Here is a 22,657-nt window from a genome sequence, read left to right as displayed (position 1 = left end):
AAAGATGTGTGATGCTGAAGTTCTAGATGTCTGGGATAAGTCTGGGAGAGAAATCATGCTCTTTTGTTTTGTACTGTAAAACAATGTGTTGCCTATGATGATGAATGGTGACTATCTAAATGTCAGTTAAAAGAACATGGTAATAGTTCAAGTGTCTTGAGACTGTCAATTCAAACTAATCAATAATAATAATTTCTATTGATTTCCCTCAAACTTTACTTTCGTGATCCTATCTTCATTAATATTTAAGAAAAAAATGGACAGTAGTGCAAAAAAAAATTTCACACTGTACAGCTTTTGGATTTAATAATACCTAAATGAAGCCAAAATAAAAATATTGAGGACACGATTACTGAATCCCATTTCTCTAATAGGTGTGTTAGATGAAACAGATTGCAAGAATCTGAACTGTGAGTTTATAAACTAGTTTTAGGAAATTCGAACAATTAATAGAGGTGAGAAACAATATAAAGAAGTTACAATAAGACAGAAGATGATTCATTTTTATTTAAAGACTGGCGTCAACAGTAAATGCTTTAGGAGTTCAAAGGAATCAGAGCTCTCAGAAGATTGACGTTTCTCGAGTTGACTTTATGGAGGAGTTAAGTTTCATTCCAGGCATAGCTTGTGGAAAATCATAGAGGTAGGACATTGTTCGGGTCAACTGAACGGGCAGATAGTTAACATAGGGGACCAATGAGAATTTCGGTATGTGGGAGTCACTGTGTTGAGGGGTTAGGATGAGTAATTCTGATTTTGTCTTGCAAATGGAAATTATTTGCATTAAATGATCTAGAGCATGATATGATCAAGCTCAGCCTTGCAACATCAGTTTGGAATGCTCAATGGCAGGGAGGTGAATTGGGAGACCACAGGAATAGGCCAGGAATGAGCGATGAGGATCCGAACTGGGGGATGGCAAAGTAATGGACTGTAAAAGACAAGTTTGAGGCATTGAGAAAAATCAACCAACTGATTCCCTGAATCACTGACTGCCTGAGTGGGTATGAGATAAGGAAGCTAAGAGAGTAAAGGAGGACTCTCAGTATGGGTAAAATAGGGGGATTGGGAAACTTGGAAGAGGGAAATAATTTTTAGTGAGAAATGATTTGTAATGAAAATGAACTTAGTCATAAATGTAAAAGTTATGGTTGTGTAGCTACATTATAATAAACAAGTTCATGTAGTATATGCAACATAAAAAATTACTAATATATTATTTTATATATATTATAGTTATAACCATATATATGCCATGGCAACATGCTTACACACAAAAACCCCACTTCAAAACTAAAACCAAATGATAAACTCTATTTAAAAATGAGATTCTTTAAAAGAGTAGAAGTTTGTATCATCACAGATGCAGATTGACATTTCCTAGGTCTTGCCAGCCTATGGATATAAGTATGATCTTATTTATCATAATTCCTAAATTCATAATTCCTTTGTGTGGTTGCCATTATCTGCTAATGGGGTCCTCCAGCCCCATGCAAAGAGCTTTCCCTAATCAAATAATTTCTTGGATCCCTTGGGTGAAATATAACGTGCACAACTTCTCATTATTTTTATTGTACTGCTAGGCACAGCTGCTAGTACTTTGAGCTGTTTCAACCACCAGGCACATCTTTTTTCAGTTTGGAGCCACCCTCAGTCAGGCCTGAGCCTCTGGGTGAGTCACTGGCACCATGCTTTGATCAAAACGTCTCCCTCTTCTTGATGTGAATTCGTAAGTGGGGCTCTAAAATAGGAGCAATTTTGTCACAAATATAGTAAAGTGTCCCTTTCAGGTTTTACTTACAGCTTCTTTCCCCATTTTTGTATGAAGAAATGAGTTCAGAGAGTGCTGTGGCAGATACCATATGATAACTTCCTGACAGAGCTGGGATTCCAACTCAGGTCTGTCTGACTGCAAATCCGGGACTCTTAACCACAGAGTTTTTAATAATTTTGAGTACCATGCAATCTCATAAGACAACATGAAATTAGCTCTGGGGATCAAATTCAGAAGCTTAGCAAATCAATAAGACAGAAACAGAAATCTCTCAACTGAAACCATGCTTAGTATCTAATTTGGTAAAGTTTTCTTTAAAGTAGGCACTGGGGTGTAAATACATCTGTCTTGCCAATGGGTTTCAGCCCCCGTCAAGTTCACTATGGATTCAGTGTGACCAAAGAAATGACAGTAGGACGTTTCTTTGGGGTGAAAGGGTTTATTACCCGGCTTGTTCTCCGGGCAGCAGGTCGAGCACTAGCGTCTCTGCCTCTGCCCAGAGCACTGGGCCGAGCTCTCTGCAGAGCGCAGTTAAGAGCTTGTTGCCTACGGGGGTACGGAAGCTGTAGCCTAGCAACAGGCCAGTTATATCATCAAGTGGTTTAAATTCAGTGAGGATCCCGGCCACAGGAACCCCAACTTCCCCACATCTCTGTGACATCTGCTCAAGAATATCAGATATATCAAATAATTGACACACTTAAGAAATAAGTTCCCTGAAAATATGAGCATGTTGAAACTGGTTTAAGAATGTTAGATGTTTTTAGACACTTACCATTGAAAACTCATTAGAAACATAATTAGTTCTCAGATTAGAGAATGGATAAAAGACAGCTGAAGATTAAAAGGACTGAAATGCTCTATCTGTATTTAAATTAAAGTAGCATTATTTTGATATTTTATTTAATAAATTGGTTTAATATATTTATAAATATTCATACTATGAGTCTTGATAACAAAATCTGAGGTAAGTAGATTATACATTTTAATTTCCATATTATTGCATGGGATTAGAGGAAAGAAGAGTAATATTTTAAGTAATACAAATGTATTAGATTCTGGATTTGGGGAATAAGAACAAAAAGGGCTATACAACCTGTGCTGTCCTATTTCTTTTTCTGTCTGAGAACAATATGAGGGTTCTTCTTGGCTATGAGAGCTCGAAGGGTAAAGGTAAATGTTTGAAGAAAGCTAAAGTCGAATAAGTTACCCCTTGAGGCCCCTCCTTTCTTGAGCACTGCATCTATTTCTACCAATAGCCTCAGAAGACATCATAACTCTTCTCAACATGCAGTTTCTTTTATTCTTGTATTCTTTTCTTCTCTTTTCATAGAAGGTTTTAGTCCCCATCCTCTCTGGTATCCTTATCCTCTTTTTTTCTCTGCCTTGTTATATGAATCACAGCCTCTATGTTAAGAAGAAAATTCATCCTGACAGTCACCAACCCTTTCTTGATGCTATTTGATTTCTGTCTGGGTGTTTATAACTCAGATTTTCAAATATTGGGCTCCCCTTGCTCTTAGATTCTTTTTAGTCTCTCAACTCACTTCAATTTGGCTCTCACTGTATCTTTTCTCTCTAAGGCCCCTTTATCCAAACACAGCATGTCCTTTTTCTGTGTTTATCTGTCTTGATGTCTCAGCTGTTTTTGAAACTGCTGACACTTCCCTTCTTGACATTCTCTCCACCTTTTGTTGAGTCCATGTCCTCCTTCTCTCTCCCAGCCAGGGTGACTTCTCTTTCTTAGTCTTGCTGGCTGGTGGCTCTCTGTCCCCACTACCCTCAATAAATGGTGGTTTTCAAGGCCCCAATGTTTACTCCTTACTCTGTTTCAGAATTAGTGTCACCAACTGCACATCTGTCAGCTATTTCTCTATAGTTTATCCACTATACTCTGAATCCCTTCAGCATTTACCAATTTAACAACTATATTCAATTTATAATACAAACTATATATGTTTTTTATTTATGAAACTCACAGCAATTCCTCAAAGTATTTTAATGACTGTTTTGCAGAGACAACAAAGGTCTGTGAATTGAATTTAGGTTTATCTGACTCTACATCTTAACTTCTCTTACTTCATTTACTAAGATGTTTTCCTTCAATTTGCATTTGCATGCAAAGCACTTCTGTACATTGTCTCATTTGCTTCTTTTAACAGTTGTCAGGTAGATAAATCACATGTTCTTAAAATTTCTGTTTTAACGATGAGGAAACTGTTCTTGGAAACCCAAATGACTTCTTTACAGTTTCAGGTAAAAATTAATTCATTTTGAGTTCATTCATTTTTGTGAATGATGTAAATAGGGGCCAAATTTCATTCTTTTGCACATGGATATCTGGTCTTCCCAACACCATTTATTAAAGAAATTATCCTTCTCCATTGAATATTCTTGGCTTCCTTATCAAATATTTGTCGACCATATACGTATGAGTTTATTTTTAGCCTCTCAGTTCTGTTCCATTGGTCTATGTGTCTGTTTTTATGTCAGTACCATGCTTTAAAAATTTTTATAGCTTTGTAAAGAGTTATAAACCAGATGTGATGCCTCTAACTTTGCTCTTTTTCCTCGATTGCTTTCACTATTTAAGGTCTTTAGTGGTTCTATACAATGTTAAGATTATTTGTTCTATTTATGTGAAAAATGCCATTGAAATTTTGGTATAGATAGCATTCAATATGTAGGTCACTTTGGGTAGTATGAACATTTTAACAATATGAATTCCTCCAATACATGAGCCTGGGATAACTTTCCAGGCATTTGTGTCTTCTTCAGTTTCTTTCATCAGTGTCTTAACAGTTTTCAGTGTATAGGTCTTTCATTTCCTTGTTAAATTTATTCCTGGGTTTTTATTCTTATTGATGCAGGATTGTTTTCTTAATTTCTCTTTCTGATATTTCATTGCTATGTAGAAATATACACTATATTGTATTTTTGTGTATTGATATTGTATTCTGCAATTTTAGTGAATTTTATTAGGTCTGCCAGTTTTTGGTGTAGTCTTTAGAATTTTTTTTTTATCTATAGTATCTGTGAACAGAGACAATTTTACTTCTCCTTTTCTGAATCAGGATGCCTTTTGTTTATTTTTCTTGCCTAATTGTTTTGCCTAGGACTTTCAGTAGTATTTTTTCCCCATTTTTTATTAAAATATAGTTTATATACAATATTATGTTGTTTTCAGAACAACTTGTTATTCCTCAATTATATACATTTCTAAATGCTCACCATGATGTTTAATTACCATTTGTCACTGTACAAAGATATTACACCATTATGAGCTATATTCCCTATGATATACTTTGATCCCTGTGACCAAGTTATTTTATAATTTGAACTTTGTACCTCTCTATCCCCTTCAGCTATTTCACCATGTCCCTTTCCTGCTTTAGTAACCATTTGTTCTGTGTTAATTAGTCTATTTCTGTTTTGATTGTTTTTCAAATTCCACATGTAAGTGAAATCACATGGTATTCATGTTTCCCTGACATTTCACTTAGCATAATACCCTCTAGGTACACACATATTGTTGCAAATGGCAAGAGTTCTTTCTTTTTCATGGCTGAATAATATTCCATTGTATATGTATTTCCAGTACTATTTTGAATAGGAGTGGTAAGAGCGTGCACCCCTGTCTTGATCTTAAAGGAAAAGTTTTCAACCTCTAATCATTATTAAGTTAGCTGTAGGCTTGTTACATAAGACCTTTATTATACCTACTGGATATAGGTAAGTTCCTCTTATACCCAATTTTTTGAGAATTTTTATAAATTTCATGAAAGAATATTGAATTTCATCAATTTCCCTTGCTGCATCTATTGACATGATCATATGATTTTTATCTTTTATTATATTAAGTGGTATCATATTTATTGATGTGCTTTGTTGAGGCATTCTTGCTTCCCAGTGATAAATCCAACCTGTTAATAGTGCATGCCTCTTTAAACATGCTCTGGAATTTGATTTACTAGTATTTTGTTGAGACCTTTTGGATCTATGTTCATGAGGAATATTGTCCTGGAATTTTTTCTTGTAATGTCCTTGTCTGGCTTTGGTATCAGAGTATTAAGGAAGCTAGAGATTCTAGTTTTAAGAGAAGGTAGGGAAAAAAATTAGGTTCTGCCAGCTAGAGATGAACCTGAGCTTTTCTGAAACTATTTACTTCAGCTATGAGTGAAATCAGAGATGGACTGATGTGATGAGACAGTGTATTTGAATCATCTGCTATAATATGTAATCTTTAAGAAAACTTTAATAAGAATATTTACTTTAAAACTTTTTTCCTAACCTTAAAATTATGCATGTGATTCTAAACTAAGAGCCAGTACAGAAATAAAAGATAGAATTAACTAGTAAAAAATGGTGTCCAAATAGTAGAAAAGCAAAAGAACCCACAAATCAGCATTTCTTTCAATTCAGTATTCACAGAGTTATATTTAGATGAGTGTAAAATGCATTTGGTCAACCACTTCATATTCAAATTCATGTGTGTAGAAGTAAATTCAATCCATCTGTTTCTGAATTATTTTCTTAAACCACCAATATTTTATTTTACAAGAACTGATTTCAGGAAGTCTTATGATATCCCAAACCTCTTGCCAAAACTGCTAAAAAACTCTGAAGTATTGCTATTGTTCTAAACCTCCTGAACTTTACGATTTCTTAAAATTAAAAGCAAGAAAACAAGCAGAATAAATGATATATCTGGTACAATGACATTCAAACATAAAACATGAAAAAAGGAGAAAGATTGACACAGTATCTATTTTTACTACATATATCTTCCTCAGTCTATCCTTTAACTGTTGCCATTACTCAGGGTGCCCACCAGGCCCTCTGCTTCTCTAGTTCTCCACCCTCTTCCTGGGTATTCTCTGCCTTTTCCTGGCATCATTGATCACCCAGATGCTGGTGGCTCCCAGACCTGTATCTTCAGCTCCACTTTCACTCCTGAGAGCAACTATTTCTGCATTCTTCCTACTGGGACAGTCGATAACTACCTCAAAATCAACAATTCCAGAAGTACTCACATTATGAGCCAGAAAGTGATATAATCTTTGACTCCCTTCTCCTTTGTTGCTCCCCTCCCACATCTGGTCAGTCTCCACGTTAAGCCCACTCTTCCTCTTGAGTATCTCTCTAACCTGTCCCCACTCATCATATTCCATCACCTGAATACTGTAAGAATTTCTTAGCTGAACCAGCTATATCCAGGATGAACACCTGTAATCCATTCTCCACACAATTGTCAGAATGATGTTTCTACAAGAAAAACCTGATCATGCCCCTTACTTAAAACCCTTCAGTGGTCCCCCGTCACTTCTAGAATAAAGTCCAAACTTCTTAGCATCATTACAAAGCCCTAAATTATCTAGATCCTTCTTCTTTTTTTTATATTCATTTTATTATCATTAATCTACAATTACATGAAGAACATTGTGGTTACTAAACTCCCTCCTTCACCAAGTCCCCCCTAACAAACCCCATTACAGTCACTGTCCATCAGTGTAGTAAGATGCTGTAGACTCACTACTTGTCTTCTCTGTGTTGCACATCCCTCCCTATGTCCCCCTCCACATTATACATGCTAATCGTAAGGCCCCCTTTCTTTTTCCCTGCCCTTATCCCTCCCTTCCCACCCCTCCTGCCCAGTCCCTTTCCCTTTGGTAACTGTTAGTCCATTCTTGGGTTCTGTGATTCTGCTGCTCTTGTTGGACTGAGCCCTTTATCATTATGTAAGGTCCTTCTTTATCTCTTGTTACTTTCTTTGTTTTGAAGTCTATTTTGTCTAATACTACAACACCTGCTTTTTTCTCCCTATTGTTTGCATGAAATACCTTTTTCCATCCCTTGACTTTTAGTCTGTGCATGTCTTTGGATTTAAGGTGAGTCTCTTGTAAGCAGCATATAAATGGGTCTTGTTTTTTTATCCGTTCAGTGACTCTATGTCTTTTGATTGGTGCATTCAGTCCATTTACATTTAGGGTGATTATCGATAGGTATGTACTTATTGCCATTTCAGTCTTTAGATTCGTGGTTACCAAAGGTTCCAGGTTACTTTCCTTACTATCTAAGACTCTAACTTAACTCCCTTAGTATGTTGTTACAAACACAATCTAAAGGTTCTTTTCTATTTCTCCTCCTTTTTCTTCCTCCTTCAATCTTTATATATTAGGGATCAAATTTTGTACTTTTTGTCTATCCCTTGATTGACTTTGATGATAGTTAATTTAATTTTCATTTGCTTCATAATTAGCTGTTCTACTTTCTTCACTGCAGTTTTATTACCTCTGGTGACAGCTATTCAACCTTAGAAACACTTCCATCTATAGCAGTCCCTCCACAATAGACTGTAGAGATGGTTTATGGAAGGTAAATTCTCTCAGCTTTTGCTTATCTGGAAATTGTTTAATCCCTCCTTCAAATTTAAATGATAATCTTGCCGGATAAAGTAATCTTGGTTCCAGGCCCTTCTGCTTCATGGCATTAAATACATCATGCCACTCCCTTCTGGCCTGTAAGGTTTCTGCTGAGAAGTCTGATGTTAACCTGATGGGATTTCCTTTCTATGTGATCTTATTTGTCTCTCTGGCTGCTTTTAGCAGTCTGTCCTTATCCTTGATCTTTCCCATTTTAATTACTATGTGTCTTGGTGTTTTCTTCCTTGGGTCCCTTGTGTTGGGAGATATGTGGATCTCCATGGCCTGAGAGACTATGTCCTTCCCCAGATTGGGGAAGCTTTCAGCAACTACCTCCTCAAAGACACTTTCTAACCCTTTCTCTCTCTCTTCTTTTTCTGGTATCCCTATAATGCAAATACTGTTCTGCTTGGATTGGTCACACAGTTCTCTCAATATTCTTTCATTCTTAGAGATCCTTTTTTCTCTCTGTGCCTCAGCTTCTTTGTATTCCTCTTCTCTAGTTTCTGTTTCATTTACTGTCTCCTCCACCATATCCAACCTGCTTTTAATACCCTCCATCGTACTCTTCAACAATTGGATCTCTGACCTGAATTCATTCCTGAGTTCTTGGATGTCTTTCTGTACCTCCATTATAATGTTAATGATTTTTATTTTGAACTCCCTTTCAGGAAGAGTTACGAGGTCCATATCATTTAAATCTTTCTTGCGAGTTGTATTAATAATTTTACTCCAGACAAGGTTCCTTTAGCGTTTCATGTTTGTATATGGTGCCCTCTAGTGTCCAGAAGCTCTATTCTGGAGCTGCTCAGCCCCTGAAGCAATGTCCGGGGTTGCAGGGGAGCGGTACTTGTGCCTGGTGGGAGGAAAGCGCTGTTCCCACCTCCCAGCTGCTGTGCCTGTCTCCACTGCCTGAGCCAGTGGGCCTGTCACACAGGTATAAGTTTTTGTCCCAGAGCAGCCGGATATGGATCCTTGCTTTCCACAAGCGGCCGGAATCCCAGTCTCCCCAGGAACTCTGCTTGTATTAACTTTCCAACCCAGTAGTCATGTGAGTCCCATGAAATCACCATGAAATGTAGGTTTGTGCTCCCAGAGCACACCTCCAGAGCTAGGTATTCAGCAGTCCCAAGCCTTCCACTCCCTCCCTGCTCTGTTTGTCTTCCTCCCGCCTGTGAGCTGGGGTGGGGGAAGGGCTCGGGTCCCGTGGAGCCACAGCTTTGGTACGTTACCCCGCTCGGTGAGGTCTGCTCTCTCCTCCAGGTGTGTGCAATATGATGCCATCCTCTTTCTGGTTGCTCTCTCAGGATTAGTTGCACCAATTAGATTTTCTAATTCTATCCAGTTTTAGGAGGAAGCCTCTGAAACATATAGTTATGAAGGACATAACTATAGGCTGTTTCTTCTGATTAAGATCTCTTTCCCGTCTCTGGTCCTACTCTTCCCAACTTCCTTGCCCCATCAACTTTCCCTACCCCATCTATCTTTGCTGCCCAGCTGAGATGTCCTTTCCTCCAGAAAGCCTTTTTGGCTCTGTCAAGGCTAAGTTTAATGCCCTTTATGTACACTTCTACCACACATTGTGCCTCCTCTGTTACAACCCTGATTTATCCCACTGTACTGTGTTTGTTTCTTTAATTGTCCATCTCTTTCAGTAGAATTTAAACTCTCTAGGATGGTTGGAGCCCAGTTCTTGGTGGGATATCCAATACATGTACATGCAACAAATTATTATTAAAATATTGGATGCAATTTAGATCCACAGTAGCAGCTTTATATACAAAACAGACTACCATAAGTCCTAACTAACTGCATGTAAGTATGTGTTTTCATTTACTTCTCCTCTTATATCACCATTCATAGGAAAAAAACATTGTAATTTTAAGACATGCAAATATAAAGGTATTTTCCCTCCTGATTTACATATAATCTTTTTTTCTGTTTTCCTATCTGAACTTGGTGCTAAACATTTTGAACTAGTATCTAATTACAGTACTTCTTCCTTTAAATAGTTCCTCCACATATCTATTGTAAATGATCCTTCCTTTTTAGAACATACTGTGAAATTTGGAAGCAAGCTACATCTGAGTCAAGAAAATTGAGAAACTACATGAAGGTTAAGATTTTCAAGACAGATAAAATACCAAGAGTTGGAAAAAAAACTCGATTATACAAATATTTAATCCTTCAATCTTTGAAAATGAAGATCATTTTTTGAGAAATATGTACTTAGAATATGAGGTAAATGTTTATGATCTAATGACAAAAGGTAGCCTCTTTATTTTTCAAGACTTTCAAGACTTTTTCTATAAAAAGCTACCTAAAATGGAGAAGGATTTCAAAAGTATTGTTCAACTGACCTTTACTTCCTTTACTAAAAGAAACATATTTACCATGGATGATATGATGCATTCACTTGATTAGGCCATGAAAATTCTATCACGTTGTTTATAGGTAACCACATGTATTTCATGTGTAGTGTGACAACATATGACATTTAGGAATATATTTTCCATTTACAGAAGAAAAGGGGAAGTGTGTCTCTTGTTATAGAGAATTATCATTAAGAGGAGATTGATACTTTATATCAGTTTACAATGGTTTTCTCTTAACAGAGTTCCTCAGATAAAATTATTTTGAAATTCACAGTGGTATATCTACACAGCTGAAAATGCGAAAGGTTTTGGAAAAAAATTAAATTGTTTTTCAGTGGAGCATATCAAGAGGCATGATTGAGAAATAAAAATCTGACTTTTAAGCAAACAACTTTTTAGTTTAGCAGTTTGATCAAGGTAGAGAAGCTCCAAAATAGTCAAATGTTGACTTATATTTGGCTACATAAGAACACACTGAAACTTAAAGTTTTAGATTTGACTCCCAATTTTTATGCACTCAGTAACCCCCAAATTAGTCTTCAAAAATTATGAATAACAATTCAAATTAGAAATATATTGATCATAATTTCAAGTTGAATGATCATGTTATGTAATTAAAGTTATGAGATATAAAGAAACAGGTGAGAAATTTACTCTTATATTCCATTATCTTCTTTAGAAATGTAAACTATCACAGTTTCTCTGACTGATGCAAGCTGCAAAGTAGATTTAATAAGTCACTGTCAATTTTAGTAGGCAGTGGGAGAAAAGAGAAAACATTCTATGGAGTGGAAGTAACACTAAATATTCTAAATATTGGTAAGCAGCTAATTATCTTCCAGCTCCAGCATCTCTCAGAGCCATCTCTCAAGTAGATTTTCTCAAAATTCCCTATCATTACCATTCAAATGTGAGTAATTTTCTCATGCTCACCTAATCATTTTCCCTGTTCTCACTTGTAAGGCACCTGGTTGTGAGACTTCATTTGGACACTCTGCTAAGAAAACCTTTGTGATATCCTATGTAATAGAGTAATGAAATTGTAGTGTTTTCAGTTGGCTAAAACCTGCGTTACTCAAACCTAACTATTAAAGGAATTAGGCTGATTAGGTCAAAATGACACAAAGTACAGTTAGGAAGATAATAAGTGCTCATTAAATAATTATGTGATTAGTTGTCTACATTGCCCGAAACATCTGGTAATTATTTTTAAATAAATCTATAAAATTGATGTAAAACACACAATTTATAATCAGTTCTCTATGTAATTTTATGAAAAGGAGATGGAGTTTTTTAAAATCAGAATTACTGGAATAAGTGTGGCTGTATCATCCCCAGAGAAAAACCAATGCATTAAATGAACCAATTTGTTTTCCTGGGGCAAATGTGGGAAATTCAAACTCCAAATAGGTAGAAAAGCTGTGCCAATGACTGAAAATCACAATTGATAAAATGATTCAAGAGTTCTTTGGCCCCCAAATAAAGGGTTATATGGTAGGAGAAAATATGTTCTGTAAGAAAAAATAAGTGCATAAAAATAAAAATTACTAATGAAAAGCAGACTTTTGAGGTTTCAAATGATCTGATTTTTCTGTCCTTTTATTATGTTTGGAAGTGGCAGCAGAATCATAAAATGTATGCATAAAGGTAGTTTGGAAGATTTTTAACCCCTATGTGGATAATGTGAAGGTTCCTGTGGCCGGGATTTTCACCTGGCCCTGGTCCGCTAGCTCACTACACATGTGTGGGCATATGTTGTTATTGATTCTATATAAAAAGCTCTGCCCAGTGTTCTGGGCGACCTGGTGGCATGGCTGCAAGGCTGCAGGAGAGCAGAGTAGAGGCTGGAGTGGTGGCAGGGCTGAGGACAGAGACTGAGATGGCTGTGCAGGACAGAGAGGCCCAGAGGCAGAGACCGGTTTGCTGCATGCAGACTCGCGCTGAGTGGATGGGATTCTAGTGACTGACCTGCCACTGTGGAAATAAAGTTGGGTATAAACCCTTTCACCCCAAAAATGTTCCAGTGTCATTTCTTTGGTCTCATTGAATCCATAGTGAACTTGTCTGGGCTGAAACCCATTGGCAAGACACTTCATCACAAGACATTGACTGGTTGAGTGTTCTTTCTCAGTAAACCAGCATGATCCATCTTGTGTTTTCCTCGTCATCTCCTTCACAATTTCTACACAGATTATTTTGTCCTGGTTCCTCTTGGCTGCCACTAAAATGAACTATTTTGTAGGGGGCTTTGAGAGATAAAAATATATTTGTTAATGAGGTTATGCCCGGACTTTTATCAATTAAAAGTGGAAAGCTATAAATAATATTAAAAGAAAAATACAGCTGTGTGAATCTTGGCAGGAAAAGGTGAAACTGTTCCTACTCTTTGCTGATTTTCTCTACGTCTCTCTTTCTGGTGCACATAAATTCATTGCTCTGGTGGTTTCAAATTGGGCTTGGTTTTGACTAAATCTAAGAGCACAAAGAAAAACACAGCTGAAACCACTGCCTAGTGGCTTAACTCACAGCCCCAAATGATAGGCATCCAACAGAGCCCAGCAGGCTTTCAGCAAAAAAGCTGATGACTAGAGCTCATTTTGGAAAGTGAAGAGTTTGATAACAAGTCAGAAAGAGATATTTCACCATAGCTGTCTTAGGAGGTTTTTGCATAGCACTCCCAAAAAAGAAACAGTGAGTGTTCTGGTCCCTATTATAGGCAAGAAACACATGGCAGATTTCTCAAGCACTTTAACCTCACTGAGTCTATGCATGAATTCTAAAACCGCAAGGAAATGATGAGCTTACATGCAAAATGAAGAGCTGAGCTGTGCATAGCGATTTCTTTCATTTGTATTTGATTTATTAAGTTCTGAAGGTCCTGGAGTCAGTGGTTGTTCTTAAACTAGTAGACCTACAGCTGTCTATGGAATTTTTGTCTTCAACTCTGCCCCTCCCTGTATTGCTCAATCACAGATGATATTGTCAATAGTTGTGATCCAAGGGTCTCCACAAAGAAAGATGTTCTACCTTTGAATATGTTAGATACACAAATAGACAGTCTGCTGAAATGTGATAATTTAGATTTCACTGCTGTTTTCAGAGGTCTGCTGGCAAATTCCTTCTGAGACTGTCAAAGATGGCACTGTCCTTGTGATTAAATCTTTAGGGCACCTCAAAGAAAGGACTATAAATTGCTTTTCTCTCTTGATACTCCTCTACAGAATAGAATTAGTTTTTCACAAATCAATGCTAGAAAAATGTTAGAAGAAAATATACTTAAGTGTCTTGCCAATAGGTTTCAGCCCCGGACAAGTTCACTATGGATTCAGTGAGACCAAGGAATGACAATGGAACGTTCTTGGGGTGAAAGGGTTTATTACCCAGCTTGTTCTCTGGGCAGAGCACTAGGCAGAGCTCTTTACACAGTGACTCGGTCAATAACAGCTCATTGCCTGCAGGTGTGAAAGCAGTAGCCTAGCAGTAAGCCAATTACATCATCAAGTGGTTTAGGGTCAGGTAAGGATCCTGGCCATAGGAACCTCCATTTTCCCCACAAGGTGGGACAAAACACAATCTATGTTGGTAAAGCGAATAGACTAGGAATAGTGTTTTTAAATTAGAAATTAGACACGGTGTCTTACAAATTCATTTATGATCCAAAGAAGGAAGTAAATAAAAAACACTTTTTTGAAGAGACAAGAGACAATATTTTCAAATTAGAAATTAGATAAGGAACTTTAATACTTCACTGTTGATCCAAAGAAAGAATTGTATTTCAAAAAAACGTGTGTCTGACAGTAGGCATGATTTGATATTTCATCTTCATTTGGAAGGATAATCCCACTGAATAAAAATTCTGGGTTCACAGATATTTTCTTTCAATGCTTTAAAACTTCTATCATTGTCTTCTGGATTCCACTGCATTGGTCCATTTTACTACGTTTTGAAGACCTTTTTTGTCTTATTGACTGTTTTTAATATTTTCTCTTTTGGCTTTGGCCTTAAGAAATTTTGCTGTGATATGCTTATTGTAAGATTAATTCTAGCTGAAATAAGCAGGCAAAGAGAGGCAACAAAGGGCCAGGTAATTTATTTAAATACCCCCGGGTGAGGTTCTGTGGCCTTCTTGTCACAGGCCAGAGAAGTCACACCCGGTTGGGGAGGTAGGGGGCTTATCAGGGATTAGGAGGGGGAGGAGTGGGCAAGCTATCTTAGGGGGTGTGGAGAGGTATGATTGGCTAAAGGTGACATAATAGACAACTAGAAACTTTTTTTCCTTCCAAGAGGGAGGAGGCTGACATCCGGGTCTTAGTTGGCACATCAGGATGGAATTCAGGGAGAGCTGTCCCCTTTCCATATAAGGCACGGACCTTCGGGTCTGGTCTGTTCTCCCCCTATGGCATCTCTCTATTCTGTTTGCATGTCCTTGTTTTTCCTTTCTCCAGCCTAACATTCCAGCCTTTTGATCATAATGGGCGATGACTCAATCTGGCTACTTCCAGCTGACAAGGGGCGTTGTGGGGGTTTGAGGCTGGTATTAGGCCAAAGGAGGGGGTTCAGTGGGAAGAGGTGCATAACGTGAAGTAACATCTGGTTGGTGGCAACTCGGGTCGTCTGGGTTAGCTGCTGTTGGAGGAACCTGAGGACACAAGGGGCAACTAAGAGTAAACCACAAACTGTTATTAAGGGGCCCAGTAAGGGCATTAGCCAGGCTCTTACGGGGGACTGGAATTCTGGATTGAGTTTACATCTCAATGACTAGTATTAGGATTTAGTATAGATAAGACTGCATTATTGAAACAATACTTTTCTCTAAAATCACCCTTATTTTTATTAGAAGTAGCGAGATTAAGAAAATAATTAACAGTTGGCTTGATTATTTGCATAAGTGCAGCAAGAAGAGCAATTGATTACATAGGCTCTTTTAAATATGCTTTGCTGGAACTTTTTGTAAGGAATTTCAGATTGAACTTTTAAGGGCTTTTTGAGGCCAGAAAGCCAAGCCAGACTTGCCATCAGGTTGTGCCTGTAGTACCTGTACATTTGGGTGAATTCTTCTCTTCTCTGAGGTTCTCAAAACATTCTTGAGGTTCCTGCACCTGCCAGGCAGTGACCTTCCTTACTCACCTGGTAAGGCTGCTGGGAACCCTGTAAGCAAGGTACCAGGCCAGTTCTTCTAAGGGGCTTTGTTGGCTTTATAAAGTCAATCTTAGTTCCTTAAAGGTGTCGATTCATATCTGAGTTTACACACGTGTCTCTCAGGTATGACGTTCCAGTCAAAGCCTTGGTAATATAACTAGTGATTTTAATTGGTCCTCTTACAAGGAAAGCAGATTCTTTTTGAACTTGTGCAAATAAATATACTGCCATGAAATATAAAAATAGTTACTGAGAGTTTTTAAATTCTGGAGAGATCAGGTAGAGAGAAAGATAAAGTTTCAATTCTGCTTATAAAGGCAGTCATTTACTAAACTGTTGTCAGCTTAAGAGAAAAAGCTTAAAACACTTTATCAACAACATTTGAAACAAAAAGCCACATAATCATCTTTTTTAGTTTACTCAATGTTATGTAACTAATACGTGTTCTGCTGAAATCTAGTTTTTTACTTGCTTAAGAGTAATAAAACAGTGACTATAAATAATAAAAGACTTACAAATGACAATGGTTAAAGATCTGATGAGAGCTTACTGTAAGACAGTTGACATAAGGAAATTCTGATATTTCTGTAACACAAAACATTCAGTAACAAAGTTCAGCATCATTCCTTTTGACAGTGCCCTCCAGGCAATTAAGCAGGTAATTATATATCAGATAAATAAGCTAAATTAGCCAAATACTTTCTCCAATGAGAAAAAGGTTTTCTGACATGTTCTAGGGGCTCTCTAGAAAATATCAGAGTTAACTAGAGGCAAAAGCACTTTTTGGAATTTGATTTTGGGAAGTTGTTAAAAGTTTTAAGATACTTGCTTAAATAGGACCATAGGTTGCTATGAAGCAACACTTATCTAATTAACTAGAATGACAACAAAGTACTTCAAAGGCAAATAAAGAAGGTTACACAGTTGTTATCAAAGTTTAGCTTTTAGTCCTTTTAATATTAAGATCTCATTTTCTTAAAGACTCTGACAACTCACTGAGCCTTTAAGCATAAGAAACTGCTTTGATAAAACAATTAGAACTTTCTGCAATCTTTCAAGATTAAGAGCAGACTAACAGTTAAGAAAACTTTGTTTTTTTAACTGAAAACAAAATTCTAATTTTGCTGTGTACTTGATACTGAGACTCATTTGCTTTAATTTTATATAGCATGACTATATTAAATTCTTCTACAAACTTTTTACAACTTTCTTTTATCAAAAGACATTTTTTAGCATGAAATGTTTTCCTTACTACTTTAAGTAGTTTTGATTAGAACTTAAAACTATTACTTTAACTTTCAATGAACACTGAAAAATAGGCTACTGTAAACTGTTACACTAGCATTTTTCAGACTGATACATTTATGAACGTATATTATCATTTTTGGAAATGTGCTTTATAGCACAATTTCTTATTAGGCACAAAATATGTCTATATAACTTAGCAAACTTTAAGAATTTTGGTTACTACAAAAATTCTCAGGCTGTTTGCATATATATATATACAGTTATACATTAATACAGTATTATTATTAAGATATTTATTTGCTAGGCTTGTTTACTTATTTTTAGCAACTATGCTAAATTACTTACAAAACCTTTACTGAATGTTACACAAAGCCAAGCTTTTAAGCATTTTATTCTTAAAAGATTCAGCAGATAACATTGACTTAAATGACTTTAGGTAAACTTAGACAGTTGATAACAACAAGGACATGCCCACCTCAGCTAAACTCAAATTAGCATTAATGCTTACCATTTTTTACTAGATTCTCTGGAAGTTCTAGAATTCTCAATCTTCACAAGCGCTTGTTTTTAAATAAAATATTTTTCATTTTTACACTTAGACACACAAACGTACAAACTGAGATACCACTACAGTCAGCAACACTTTTTTCATAAAAACATATACATAGATAGACAAACCGATACAAAGACTTAAGTCACTGATATCTAATTGCCTTCTCTCTTCTCAGTTTCTTGTCTGTGGCTTCTGGAACTAGAGGGCGGGAGGGGCGTGTTCTGGTGAGGGAAGAGGGCGGTGAAGGTGGGAGGAGAGGGGGAGGGATGGTGCAGCCACCGGAAGAGAGCAGGACAGCGGCATGGTTGAGAATGTAGGACTTTAAGATGGAGGCAACACGTGTGAAGACAAAGGACTAAAGGGGGGGGAGGGGATTGTGAGCTGAGGGAGGCAGGTGACTGAGGTTTTCTGGCAGATCTGAAAAGGAAGGACTGAGCAGAGTAAGAGGCTGACAATCTTTAACTGGAGATTGGGCCAGAAGAACCTGAGTTATATAACACTTAACATAAAGGTCTTGATGGGAGTGCAAAGTCCAAAAAACCTGCACATATGGGATTTCACTCCACTTTCCGCTCTGGTGGCAATAATTAGTTAAGTTGGTGAGGAGGCTAAAATCAAAAGTTCCCTCAGGGGGCCAGCAAGATTGATTGTCCAAGGGATACTGAGGCCCGGCCTCAGAGCAAAGGAAGACTAACTTCCGTTTGCGAATTTCCCGGGACAAATATAGAGTAGCCAGATTAGAAATGAGACACCGCAGTGGGGTCTGAGCCTCTGCTTTCATGGGCTGGTTCCCCATGTCTGCGCTACTTCCTAAAGAAAAATCCCACTGAGAGGAGCGCCCAGCGTCCCAAGCACACCAAGTCAGAGGAAATGGCCTGGGAGCCTGGGTGAGGGACGTTTCCCCCATCACAGGGCCAGGGGCAGGTATCCCGGATGCCTGCAGCGGATGGGCTGGATGCCCAAACCTGGACGTATATACGATTTTGGACAGACCAGGTGAAACGGAGTTAGGAAGGGAAGCAGACTGGGGGAAACTGAGGGACTCATGGGAAAATAGTCCATGCAGTAGAGAGCAGGCTGAGGTCGGTTGGGGAAGGAGGGGGCAGGGCCGCCGGTGGCCAGTCGGGGCCCCACACTCACGCTCTTTCCCAAGTTTCGGCACCATATGTAAGATAAATTCTAGCTGAAATAAGCAGGCAAAGAGAGGCAACAAAGGGCCAGGTAATTTATTTAAATACCCCTGGGTGAGGTTCTGTGGCCTTCTTGTCACAGGCCAGAGAAGTCACACCCAGTCAGGGAGGTGGGGGCTTATAAGGGGTTAGGAGGGGGAGGAGTGGGCAAGCTATCCTAGGGGGTGTGGAGAGGTATGATTGGCTCAAGGTGACATAATAGACAACTAGAAACTTTTTTTCCTTCCAAGAGGGAGGAGGCTGACATCTGGATCTTAGTTGGCACATCAAGATGGAATTCAGGGAGAGCTGTCCCCATTCCATATAAGGCACGGACTTTGGGGTCTGGTCTGTTCTCCCCCTATGGCATCTTTCTATTCTGTTTGCATGTCCTTGTTTTTCCTTTCTCCAGCCTAACACTTATATGAAACTTTCTTTCTCTTTTCTATTCCTGTATCCCTGTTTGGAGTTTGTTACACTTCTTAAATGTGTGTCTTCTGGTATTTTTTATTGTTGTTGCTGTTTTTTTTTTAATTTTTAGCCATTAAGTCTCATATCCCTTTTCTAACTCTGGGACTTCAATACTCTTATTTCACACATTTTGACTGTGTTGTCTGTTAATTTCTCTTCTTCCATTTTTCCCATTACTTTTTGTTCTCTGTGTACTTCAATTTGAGTAGTGCTACTGACTTGTCTTTCAATTCATTAACTTATTTGTATCTTCTACTAAGTCCAATATGCTCTAAAACCAGCCACTGAAGTCGTAATTAAGATCATGTCTATTGGAGCTCATGAAGTTGTTTCTTTTCATTGATTCTATTTCTGTTAAGATTATATTTACATCTATTTTTTTAGTGTTCATATTTTTTTATAACATATTCGTTATAGTCTTTGACCACAAACTTCAATATCTGAATTTCCTGTGAGTCTACTTCTGTTTTCTCATTTCTCTTAGTTATCAGTCCTGTCTTTTTTGTGCCAATAATTTTTATTTAATGCTGGACATTTATGTTTATGAAACTGTAGAGGATCTGTGTCTTGCCAATGGGTTTCAGCCCCAGACAAGTTCACTATGGATTCAGTGAGACCAAAGAAATGACACTGGAACATTCTTGGGGTAAAAGGGTTATAACCAACTTTATTTCCACAGTGGCAGGTCAGTCACTAGAATCCCATCCACTCAGAGCGAGTCTGCAGGCAGCAAGCCAGTCTCTGCCTCTGGGCCTCTCTGCCCCCCACAGCCATCTCAGTCTCTGTCCTCAGCCCTGCCACCACTCCAGCCTCTGCTCTGCTCTCTTGCAGCCGGGCTACCATGTCACCAAGAGCACTGGGTGGAGCTCTTTATATATAATCAATAACAACATATTGCCCACACATGTGTAGTGAGCTAGCGGACCAGGACCAGGTGAGAATCCTGGCTACAGGAACCTTCAGTTTATCCACAATCCCACATTAAAAAAAAAAATAGATTGTTTATAGGGTTCACCTTTTCCTCTGCTAGGTAGATAGATTAGGGGACTGATCACTAATTCAGTCATAAACGATGCCAGGGTGAGGCCAGATTTCAGTTTTGTGAGGACTCAGTTTTCCAGTTTCATATTCATTCTAGTTCTTCCAGTTAAGAGTCTGCAGGTCTTTGTCTCTTTGGAATTTATGTTCTGTGTTTAAGAGGTTTTTTGAATTATTTATTCACCTCCTTTATATAGCTTCAGAACTTCTCAAATATATTAATGGGGAGACCAGTTGTACATTTGAGGTCCTTTAAGTCTTCAGTTTTATTACTCTAGTCCCACAATAACCAAAAATCTCTTCTGGATTCTCTGTTCTGCTGTGGCCCTCTGCCAGGGGCCAAGTATGACTTACCAGCCTCTCACTCTGAAATGTCTCTGATTTCTGCAATTTTCTTTGCTTCTGCAGGTCTTTCTGCCTTCAGTAATTTTTTACTCTTCTAGTTCTGATAAGTGATATCATTGACTTACTGTGAACTGGTCCATATTACCCCCAAGCAAATCTCAAAATTTAATGTTGAGGCAGGTTTTTATTTCTGTTTGCTTTCCTAGCTCTGGGACTATCCCACATAATTTCTATCCAGTTAGTCTTTCAGTAACCATTTTCTCACAGCCCCAGCTCTCAGTAGCTGTGCCCCTGGTCTTAATTGGTTTCATGAAAGTTGGTATTTAGCACTTATTTTCAGGACCCTGCCAGCTCGTACTGTAACTGGTCTTAGGACTCAATGGCCTCTCAGAACCTGATGACATTTTCCAGATTAGTCTTTTGTATACAGAATGGCTGCCTTCATCCTCTGCAAGCCTCAGCTTGTGCCTGTGTTAACTCTCACAGCGCATCAGGACTACTGCCACATGTCGCCCTTACCTGGTTCTCTGATGGAAGTGTGACGCTCTAGCTATATGTCCTGCATTGATCCCACAGCCTTGCTTAATTATTTTATTCTTCCAGACCCTTGCCAAAATAAATACTAACCTTGCCTTATTTAGACCTCTCTGTCCACCTGTCTTCCATAAACTTGTACTTACATTTATATGATAGAGTATAAAACAACTGCAAAGCAGAGAGAAAACTTCAAAAGAAAAACGTTTTAATATAGAAAAATTTTTCCCTCATTATTTATCAGTTTGGATGTGCTTTGCATTCATTGTCTAGGGTGTGAGTCTCAGGACACATTTGACTACAATTCCAACCAGTTTGTATTATAGCAGCCAAACATTTTCTCTTGAGTAACTTTACAAAGAAGAGAATCAAACACATTCTTTCTGAATGTCTCAGAGAAGCTTCCCATAGAGCAAGGAATACATTCTGCTTTTCAACAAAAATGAAACCACAGCTAAATCAGTCATAATACAGAAAAACACATAGAAGAGGAGGCTGTTTATGCCTTAGTATTGTGGCGTTGGTGACTCCAACAGTTTCCTGAAGGCCAGTTCCGTGCTCTCCTTTCTGGACTTCTGGAAGGTGGGCAGTTTGGGATTTCAGGAGGGCTGCTTTTTCTATTGCCATTTTGTAAGCCTTTGAGAGAAAGTTATCTCAAAAGGACACCACCTCCTGCCTGACTTTCCCTCTCAGCCATCAGACTGAGCTAAGGATGTTATATAAACATAAGGCAGTTCTTAAATCATTTTGATCTTTGTTGTTGGAAATGTTGATATGCATATTAAAGGAAGAATATCACCTTTGTAATAAATGAACCTACTTCTCTTACAGAAATAGATGACAAGAGGGTGACCAACACACAAGCAGAAGTAAGTTTTCTTATATTTTGTATAAATTTGTGTTCAAATCAGTTAAAAACACAGATTTGATGTGACATAAAATATGGTATCAATATAACTGTGATGTAAAAACTGTTTTTCCTGACTGAATGAATACACAGTACAATGGTATTGTTAAGTCTCTGCCTCTGGGTTTCCTTGATTCTCTACCTGTCAAATACTAACCTCTGAAAAAGCTTCTAAAATAAGCCATTGCTTTTAGTGGCAAGATATAATACTGATGTTACCAGTGTAGTGACTGGTTATCTGTGACCGCCACAGGCTGGGGCCAGCCAGTGTGAGGGTCCTGGAGTAAGAAGATGGAGGAGGTGGCACCTCTAGAGGGTCTTTGGTGTATGGAGCCAGAGCAGACCAGGAGGACAGAGTCTTCAAATACACATGGAGAAGTGATGATAGAAAGCAGGAACCAGGGGAGGCTGGGGGAGCTGATAATATAAAACATGTAGAATACAAGGAATTTAGGAAACAAGGAACAACTATTGAATAGGATGTGTGCAGACTTACTAGTCAGTTCCTATAGCTGCATGAGTAGGCATACAGTAATACTTAGAGAAAAATGTAGAAAGAACAAGATACCAAATAGTATCTCTCAAGACTTTCTTAAAAATTTAATGAGATTGCACATGTGAAAATGCTTTGAAAACAAAACTCTTACATAGATGTAAGGTAGTTTTTATTACCTAATACATT

General features: G+C 37.9%; 1 protein-coding gene across 1 annotated transcript in view; it reads left to right on the top strand.

Annotated features, from left to right (window-relative positions):
- Window positions 1-22,657, top strand: part of PPP1R1C (protein phosphatase 1 regulatory inhibitor subunit 1C) — a 100,706-nt gene that overhangs the window by 25,242 nt on the left and 52,807 nt on the right. The window contains exon 3 of the mRNA XM_017660174.3: window positions 21,900-21,937. Within this exon, the coding sequence (XP_017515663.1) occupies window positions 21,900-21,937 (38 nt within the window). The remainder of the gene's footprint in view (window positions 1-21,899; window positions 21,938-22,657) is intronic.

Source organism: Manis javanica, chromosome 12 (assembly GCF_040802235.1).
Source record: "Manis javanica isolate MJ-LG chromosome 12, MJ_LKY, whole genome shotgun sequence".
NCBI classification, from domain to species: Eukaryota; Metazoa; Chordata; class Mammalia; order Pholidota; family Manidae; genus Manis; species Manis javanica.
This window is presented reverse-complemented; position numbering and strand designations above follow the sequence as displayed.